Source organism: Octopus bimaculoides, chromosome 11 (genome assembly GCF_001194135.2).
Source record: "Octopus bimaculoides isolate UCB-OBI-ISO-001 chromosome 11, ASM119413v2, whole genome shotgun sequence".
NCBI classification, from domain to species: Eukaryota; Metazoa; Mollusca; class Cephalopoda; order Octopoda; family Octopodidae; genus Octopus; species Octopus bimaculoides.
This window is the reverse complement of record NC_068991.1, coordinates 2,916,988-2,926,431: the sequence shown is the minus strand read 5'-3', so window position 1 is coordinate 2,926,431 and position 9,444 is coordinate 2,916,988. Positions and strand designations below refer to the sequence as shown.

Below are 9,444 nucleotides of genomic sequence, written 5' to 3'. Positions count from 1 at the left end.
TGAAAAATGGTAAAGGAACTGACCCGATGCTTTACCAATATGAGTTTCATCACCCTATGTCTTGAGGTTCAAATCTTACTTGGGTTAACTCCTTTACCGTCTTTTTTTATTCATTAAGGAGTTGATTTAACCCTTTAGCATTTAAGCCACCTATATCTGGGACCCATATAGTCTACCTATTTCATGTTCAAACTGGCAAGATCTGGCCTCTCACACTTAGCCTACAATATCATTCTAAAAATAAACGATTAAATCATTGAAATGTCAATTCATTAACATTTAATCAATTATTTAACTGGTTGTTTGATTAAGTGTTCAGTCAATGGAAGTCCTTTGAAGGCCGTTTGCAACCTCTTAAATGACATGCCATCATCCTCATAGGCAGACAGACTTACAGCAGAGCAGAAGTAGAGAGAGGTACATTGTTGATGAAGTCATGAATGGAAAAGAAAAGATTTTGACAAACCTAACTCAGTGATTTATTTACTAAACAATTAATCTACCAATTAATTAATTAGTTAAATAGTTAACGAATTGACAAATAACAACTATAATAATAATAAAAGAAGTGAAATACAACTAGTGTGTGTGTATGTGTTCATTACTGGCATAATTACCCTCCCAAGACAGAACAACAAATTATGTTTCAAAACACAGGTTCACACCAAGAGAATCTTACAAACCAAGCACAAAAACAAAAAGTTTCTAGAATATTGTGAATGAAAAAAAAACACAACCCCCCCTCTTCAACCCAACTCTACCATTCCCTCCAATATACTTACTTCATTGAAGAAGTCAATAAGTTGATTTACTGTCAAGAATGCTTTATCGCCGCTTCTGAAGAGAAAAGAAAAGAAAACAATAGTAAATGCATGATTATTTGTTTGTACAAAGACGTGTTAATACTACGCAGGATGGTGACCTTAATTTGGTAAAAACTATTGGTCGACGAGAAATGACCGATCCCAAGTGGAACAGCTGCTAACCTTGTTTGCAGAGCACAAGGGAATGACCTTCACTGAAATAAGACTGCTCAAGAGCTGCAGATAGGTTTTGGCATCCACAGGAGAGTTAAATTACTTGCTCACAAATGACAGTAATTTTATATCCAGTCAGCACATCTCTAATGGTGTGTGTGTGTGTGTGTGTGTGTATCGTCATCATGGCTATCCTTCAAGGCTGATGATCGTCGTGTTTGTTTTTAATATCTGAAGGAGAAATAAGGCAGCAAGCTGCCAGAATCGTTAGCATGCCGAGCGAAATTCTTAGCGGTATTTCGTCTGTCTTTGTGTTCTGAGTTCAAATTCCACCAAGGTCGACTTTGCCTTTCATCGTTTTGGGGTTGATAAATTAAGTACCAGTTGCATGCTGGGGTCAATCTAATTGACTGACCCCCACCCCCAAAATTTCGGGCCTTGTGCCTAGAGTAGAAAAGAATATCTGAAGGAGAAATAACATAAATGCAAATTTATATCATATATTCTTACATGATACCAAAAGACAGAATCGTCACATTCAGAATGCTTTTGGTCTTAGATTTCCCCTATTTGGGTTTAACTGTAGCCCAGTAATAATAACAATAGGGTAGAGATGTCAGATCTGGCAGTTTGTCAGTTATGATGACAAGGGTCCCAACTGGACAGCTTGTTCATGAGATAAACATGTAAGTGGCTGAGCGCTCCACAGACACACTAACCCATAACATAGTTCTTAGGGAGATTCAATGTGACACAGAATGCCACAAGGCTGGCCCTTTTGAATTACAGGTACAACTCATTTTTGTCAGCTGAGTGGACTGGAGCAGCATGAAATAAAGTCTTGCTCAAAGTCACAATGTACTGCCAGAAATTGAACTCATGACCTTATGATAATGAGCTGAACATTCCTAAATACTTAACCAAGTGCCTTCATGATGTTAGATCTAACAACATCAACAATAACTGTTACCCCATACACATACACAGAAAAGAGCGAGAGAGAGAAAAAGGAAAGGAAATCAGATCGAATCCTGGAAATGAATTACTTACAATTCTTTAAAAAGTTCCTCAATATCGGTACGAGGACAGATTTTATGATAAAGATCATAAAACTTATCAAATGTGAATGCAGCTCGTTCAATTTCTTCATTCTATGGAAAACAACAATGACAACGTTAATTTAATTTCATTAATTAAACCAGTTCATGCAGGAATTATAAAGATTCCATGTTTATTCATGTATAATTCACACCATTTCATACTTGAACTACACTGGGGAAACCAGGGTATGAATTACAGATGGGGCCAAAGCTATGACTATGAAAGGAAAATAAAAATTTGTATGAAGATCTAACAGTGAATTAGGAGCACCGCCTTTAGGCGAACAAATCAACCCCAGAACTTATTCTTCGAAAGCCTAGTAACTTATTCTATCAGTCTCTTTTGCCAAACCGCTAGATTACGGGGATGTAAACACACCAACAAAGGGAGCAGGTTGTTTTAGTAACACTTACTTTCCCACCAGGCAGTCCTAAGTCTTTTAAACATTGCATAATCATTTTCTCTGTTCTTCCAGATGCAAATGTACGGGTGATACTGAAATAATAATAATAATAATAATAATAATAATGATAATAATAATAATAATACAAAAATATAAATTGTAGTTTTGTTTTAGCTTGAGGGCAACCTAGGTTGAGTAGAGCTATGATTAACCATTTAGCATTCAAACCGGTCAAATCCGACCTAAATATCTTTCATGTTTTGTGTTCAAACCAGTCAGATGTAACTTCTCACACCTGTCCTACAATGTCTTTCTAAAAATAAGCAATCACATTATGAAAATCTTAAAGCTACAAGATAATGCATGATTAATTCAAAACAATGTGGATGAGTAAGCAAAACATTTGACAAAGAAATCTGAATGCTTAAGGGTTAAATAAAAGCCAGAATGTACAGGGATGGTTGCATCCAGTAGGACCCTTTGAAGCAGATGGTTGAGGATTCTAACCCCAACACCAGGGCTGGCCCTGGGGTTGCTGGTGTCCCGGGCAAGCTGAACTCCAGCGTGTACAAGCGTGTTGTGGAAATTGCCTTGTCTTTGTCACGGTCTCCTTGGCGCCCCCTAGGACATGGTGCCCTGGGTGACTGCCCGAATTGCTGGTACTTTGAAATGGCCCTGCCCATGACTTTCCAGGAATAGTGGGGCGGAGTGGAGGAAATGGATGGATGGCTGTATAATGGTTGCCATAGCAGCATGTGACATATGTCTCCTCCACCCACCACCCACTCACCACTGTACCTTAATCATTTGTTGCAATCATGAGACAGACGAAGAGGCTCTTACCTTCTCACCGGGATTTTACCACTGGGGTTCACCATTAGACAAAGTTTTAACCAACTGAAAGAAAAAAGAAACAACATCAGTAAATATGTTTGGTGTGCGAAGATGTGTGTGTGTGTGTGTGTTTGTATGATGTGATCGCCCAACCCCAGGTCAACCCTAACCAAGTGGACCTATGAATGAAGGCATACCCCTAAAAAGGAATCACATGTTTTTAGAGTTATCTGGGACTACATTAACTAATGCATTTCCTGCTCTTATTAAAGACTTGAGGGAGATTTGGTTGCCCTTTTCTAACTGGCCTAGTGATCATGTAGAGGTTCCCTGTGCAGTAGTTACCTGTGAATATTTCTGTACCTTTTTTTCCCTCTCTCTTTATACATGCTTGCATACATACACACTTGTAGAGCTGCACTTGTGTTAATTCTCACAATAGAAAACCATGGAAACCCTTCGAAAGCCAAAAGATACTCTCAATGTATACATCATGTTTCCAACTGCTGTTCATTCATAAGCCAGCATTCACTTAAAACTAAGTACTTCAAGTATTTATTTCACTCCAAAATAATGTCTAAACACACACAAAAGTGCACGTGTGTGCTTCTGTGTCTGTGTGTGTATACATGTGTGTGAACAAGTGCATGCTTCTCAGCTGTATGCAAGACAGCCATATCACATTGACAGCATAGGTTCTTGTCTGATCACTGAAGTTAGGTAACATTGAGCCTAGGTAGTACTTAGCTGGGTAACCACTTGGGAAGCCTAGGTGCTGTAAGCATCCCTTTTTATTTCAAGGCAGTGCTCCAGCATGGCCGTAACCCAGCGACTAAAATAAGCAGAAGAAAAATTCATGCAGCCCTGCACGAATGTTATACACTTATACAGAATATATCAGGACCTGCAAGTTCATGCGTATGTATATATACACACCTACGAATGTATGTATAGCTGTATGAGGATATGTGTGTGTTTGCCAACAGTTGGTGTATCAACGCATGCAGAAGTTACATGCAAGTGTGTAAGAAAAGAAAACGATTGATGGCGATGATGATAATGTCAAAAATGATGGCAGCAGTAGTAGCTGCTGTTGCTGCTGCTGCTACTACTATTACTACTATTATATGAAGAAGTGTATGTGTAGTGTACTCACTGCTTCTTTAAACATGTCATAGGACAAACATGTTTTGCTTTAAAATTGGTTGTCACCTTCCTTAGACCTTCACACCACATCTGGAAGAGAGAGAGAAACATAGAAAAGGTGAGACAAAAGGAGGGAGGACTTGCAACACATGTGTGTGTGTGTGTGTGTGCGTGTGCGAATCTGAGCATCTGTGCATGCACGTATGTGAGTGTGTCTGTGTGTGTATGTGTATATGCATGTGTATGTGTGCGCGAAAAAGCTATAAAAACCTTGCCAAAACTGACGTCACCTTTGCTTGTGCCACGTAAAAAGCACTAAGTCCCCTCTGCTGAATGGTTGATGTCAGGAAGGGCATCCAGCTGTAAAAATCCTTCCAAAACACTCACAGAGGTCCAGTGCAGGCTTCTGCCTGGCTGGCTCTTGTGAAACTGTCTCACCCATGCTAGCATGGAAGGCAGACGTTAAACGATGATGATGATGATGCTGATGATGATGATGACACCGGATATATGCACCTACATATGTTTTAATAGTCATGAATGTATGTGTGTGTGTGTATGTTCATCACTTAATACATTCATACAGCCATGTCTTGCTGTATGTATATGCGTTCATGTGTATATACACCATGTATACGTATAGGTGTGTGTGTGAAGCCGTTTGCTCCTAAGAGTACTGAGTATATACACTTCCACTGCGTTTAGGTGTGGGAGAGGTCATGAATATATACACTTGTACATGTATGTATAAGTGCCGGCATGTATGTGTGTATTTGTGTATCAGTACATCTATACATGCATACATGTGTACGCATATATCAGTGTGTGTGTGTGTGAGTGTGAGATCCTGAAACTTTACACCTACACAGGTGTGTGTATATACGAGTGTTCCTGCATGCTGCAAATGTGCGTTTGTATGCATGAGTAAGTACAGCTAAGCAGACTGCATCAGTATACATGCAAACATGTGGGTGCATAAGTAGGTGCACCTGCACATATACGCATAAATGTTTGAGTGTGTGTATATATATACACATATGTCTGTGTGTGTGTGTATGTGTTTAGCAGGTTGTCGTCTCCTTGCGTTGAGTGCAGTGCTCTTTCTTTTCTTATATTTAGTTTTTCTTTTTTTTTTGTCTGATAGAGAATCCTGAAATAGATTTTCCAGTTGTGTGTGGATATATCTGTACTGGTTTGTATGTCTACATTTGTATATGTATGCTTTAGTGAATGTAGGCATGTATGTATGTGTATGTATATCTATCTATATATATATATATAAGTATATGCATGTGTGCACCAGTATTAAAGTAAGGCTGTAATTGCAATGGTTACTAATCGATACAGCAGAAACAGGTATTGGTATATTTGTAGCTGTATCATCATCATCATCATCATCATCGTTTAACGTCCGCTTTCCATGCTAGCATGGGTTGGACGATTTGACTGAGGACTGGTGCAACCGGATGGCTACACCAGGCTCCAATCTAATTTGGCAGAGTTTCTACAGCTGGATGCCCTTCCTAACGCCAACCACTCAGAGAGTGTAGTTATATATAAAAATATATATATAGTTATATATAAATATATATATATATATAAATATATGTCTATAGAGGAATTAAAGATAATGCTATGCTACCTTGTAATAATCCTTATTATTCTTATTCTTATTCTTGACACATATATATATATATATATATATATATATAATGTGTGTGTGTATATATGTATAAAGTAGAATTAAGATTCAGTCGAATTAGGTACTTAAACTGGGGTACCTTGCTAGTTTGGTATAATCCGCACACGTCAACAAAATTATTTGAATATTGAATATCAAGACTCCACGTTGGGGTATTTGTACCCAATATTCCTGTCATAAACATAGACAATGCAACCCAGCTAACTGAAGATATCCGTTCTTGGTAATTCAGACAGGTACTTTTTATAAAGGTACTTTTTATGAAGGTACTTTCTATAGTATTTCCAAAGAGCAGATTCCAAGTTAGGTGAACAGAATATAAATTTGACGCCCCCCACCACACTATTTTTCCCTCTGCTAGTCTCTAAATTCTAGTAGGCTTAATAAGATATGTATTATTTTCTAAACTCATTCTATAACAAAAGGAAACAATGTAACTATTTTGGTTTCTATTATTGATGGAAATTTGCTAAAAATAGTCTTTCCTTTATGTTTGAAATATATATAGTCATCTGATGAGACTGGCTTCTTTCAAATTAATGTAATGTTTACATTAATTAATTAATTAGAGTCGTTTGAACCAGCTGTAATGTATTGACACCTGTACATCTTTATTACTTATTTACCTTCTATATGCTGATTTTTGGAGCAATGGCTCTGATTTTAGAAAATGGTATTATATACCCTACCTTATCTTAAACTACTTTAAATTGTACCTGTAAAGGTGTGAACTTGCTAGCCACCTTATTATTACTGTATATATAATGGTAATAATACTACCTTATTTAAATTTTCCTTCTTTACGATAGTTTCTTTTAAACAGAGCGGGATGTTTAAAGTTAGGAATGCACAAAAGCTAATGTAGTGAATATTTTAGAAATAGATGTTAAATGCTGTTTTCAACTGAAGATCTATATATATATATACATACACACACACATGTATAGTTGAAATTTATAGAAAAACAAAAGATGAAGACAGGTGTATGAAGAACAAGCAAGTGTATTAGTTTGATGCTCAGGAAAAATGAAAAAGTCTTTCCCGTTCCGAGCCTATGCTCTTCAACGGAAAGGAATAAGAGGAAATAAAGGGAGGGAGAAGGCAAAAAAAATGTGTAGAGTTCAGCGGTTCGTTTATGAATATATTAGAAAGAAAATAAAGAGCAAGCAAAACAAATGGTATTCTTTCTTTCTAAAAGTATATTTTCCTCCCACTCAATGTTGAACCACTTATAGCCATTCATTATTAGATAACCACAAAACCACTTTTGTTTTTGTCACAGTTCAAGTTGGAGTTCTAATGGGAAGCCATCCTGAGTACTTATTGTCTATGCCTGTTAGATTATGTCATCAGATGTAATTGCATCTGTGCTTTATCCATGAATGTAACCCTAATCACATGTCTTCACACTTTTTAATTTATACAGCAACATAATCCATCTCTTCAGACTCACTCTTAAATGTGTTTGCAAACAATACAACCCCTTTTACTTGACTTGTTGTAGAATGGTGTATATTTAATAACACACCTCATTAAATTGCCTGAACTCAAATATATTATACATCCATGCTTGAATGGGTGACACAAATGACACAAATTTTAACTTTATACTGAAACCCAGAATGTTTGTACAAACACAGAAGCTTTTATTTTCCGTTTGTTCTTGACTGTCATCATAAATACCACAGCCATCTTGTTCAAAACAAGCTCCAAAATAGGCACACAAATAACAAATAAAAATTAATTAAAAAATAATCAATGGTCCCACTAGCATAGCTGGGCGGGGACATAGGGACGGTCTGCACTGGGTGGCTATTTTAAAGGGGCAGCACTTTCAGGTCTGCTGTAGGCAATATATGTTTTTTTGTGGGGTCTGGGGGTGGCAAACAGAAGGGCTGCCCCCAGCAGCACACACTCTAGCTACCCTAGTGAATGGCCCCCTAAATGAGTATAGATATATTTAAGACAAACCTTGGCTGTCTCAGCATCTCTGGCAATCATTGGAGTGTAATTGATGTTTACAAGATCAAGCCCACTGCAGATTGTTACCGTTCTGCCGTCTAATGGGCCAGATCCTTTGCCCTCAAGTTCTGTCATGGTTTTCATTTCCTGCAAAACAACAACAACAACATTAAGAATACAAGAAAAAGAACAACAACAACAGTAGGAACTGCAATGACATTTTAAATTCTTCAGCACATAGGTTTGTGTTTGGTGCAGGAGTGGCTGTGTGGTAAGAAGCTTGCTTCCCAACCACATGGTTTCAGGTTCAGTCCCACAGTGTGACACCTTGGGCGAGTATCTTCTACTATAGCCCTGAGACAACCAAAGCCTTGTGAATGGATTTGGTAGACAGAAACTGAAAGAAACCTGTTGTATAGGAGTGTGTATGTGCATGTGTGTGTGTGTGTGTATGTGTGTGTGTGAGTGTGTGTTTGTGTGTCTATGTGTGCATTTGTCCCACTCCACCACCACATTTGTCAATGTAACCACACATTAGTGTGGTTACAATCCCATAACTTAGCAGTTAGGCAAAAGGAATCAGCTCCTGTCGAATCCTTCCAACCCATGCTAGCATGGAAAACCGACGTGAAATGACGATGATGATGGTGGTGATGAGATAGACATGACAGACTTCTGCATAGTTTCCATTTACCAAATTTACTCACAAAGCATTGGTTAGCCTGGGGCTAGAGTAGAGGACACTCACCCAAGGGGCTCTTCAGACAAAAAAAAAAAACGAAAAAGAAAGAAAAATATGATAGAAACAAACATTAATAGTCAAATGCAGACATACACAAAAGACCCACAAACAAAACACACATACACAGGTGTAAACAAAACTTCACACATAGCATTATGTGAGTATAAGCACACAGACACACACACAAACACACATGCAGAAAATGCTTTATAGTATAAACACACAAAGCATACGCATATACACATACACACACACACACCTACCTCTGTAAGTGCGGAGGTGGAGCATAATGCAAGCACCCTTAATTAGAAACTACCCACAAACTACGAAGTTGGCACCCTGTAATTTGAGGCAATTTCCACAAACGAGATTGTAATTAGCTAATTACACATTAGCCACTGGCAGATCAAAGTGTTGCGGGAATTCCTCCCCATAATCCAAGCATTAATCAAGTCTTTGAAGAGAGGAAAGAAAGATGAGAGGGAGAGAGAGAGGGAAGAGAGGAGGAAGAGGAGGAGGAAGAGGAGGAGGAAGAGGAGGAGGAAGAGGAGGAGGAAGAGGAGGAGGAAGAGGAGGA

At 38.1% G+C, this 9,444-nt stretch overlaps 1 protein-coding gene across 4 annotated transcripts in view; it reads right to left on the bottom strand.

Moving 5' to 3' along the window:
• Positions 1-9,444, bottom strand: part of LOC106884061 (1-phosphatidylinositol 4,5-bisphosphate phosphodiesterase beta-4) — a 127,865-nt gene that overhangs the window by 51,949 nt on the left and 66,472 nt on the right. For all 4 annotated transcript variants that reach the window (XM_052971438.1, XM_052971437.1, XM_052971440.1 and 1 more), the window contains exons 5-10: positions 8,135-8,272; positions 4,472-4,551; positions 3,325-3,378; positions 2,492-2,573; positions 2,028-2,128; positions 783-837 (exon numbers count right to left, since the gene is read on the bottom strand). In XM_052971438.1, the coding sequence (XP_052827398.1) occupies positions 783-837; positions 2,028-2,128; positions 2,492-2,573; positions 3,325-3,378; positions 4,472-4,551; positions 8,135-8,272 (510 nt within the window). The remainder of the gene's footprint in view (positions 1-782; positions 838-2,027; positions 2,129-2,491; positions 2,574-3,324; positions 3,379-4,471; positions 4,552-8,134; positions 8,273-9,444) is intronic.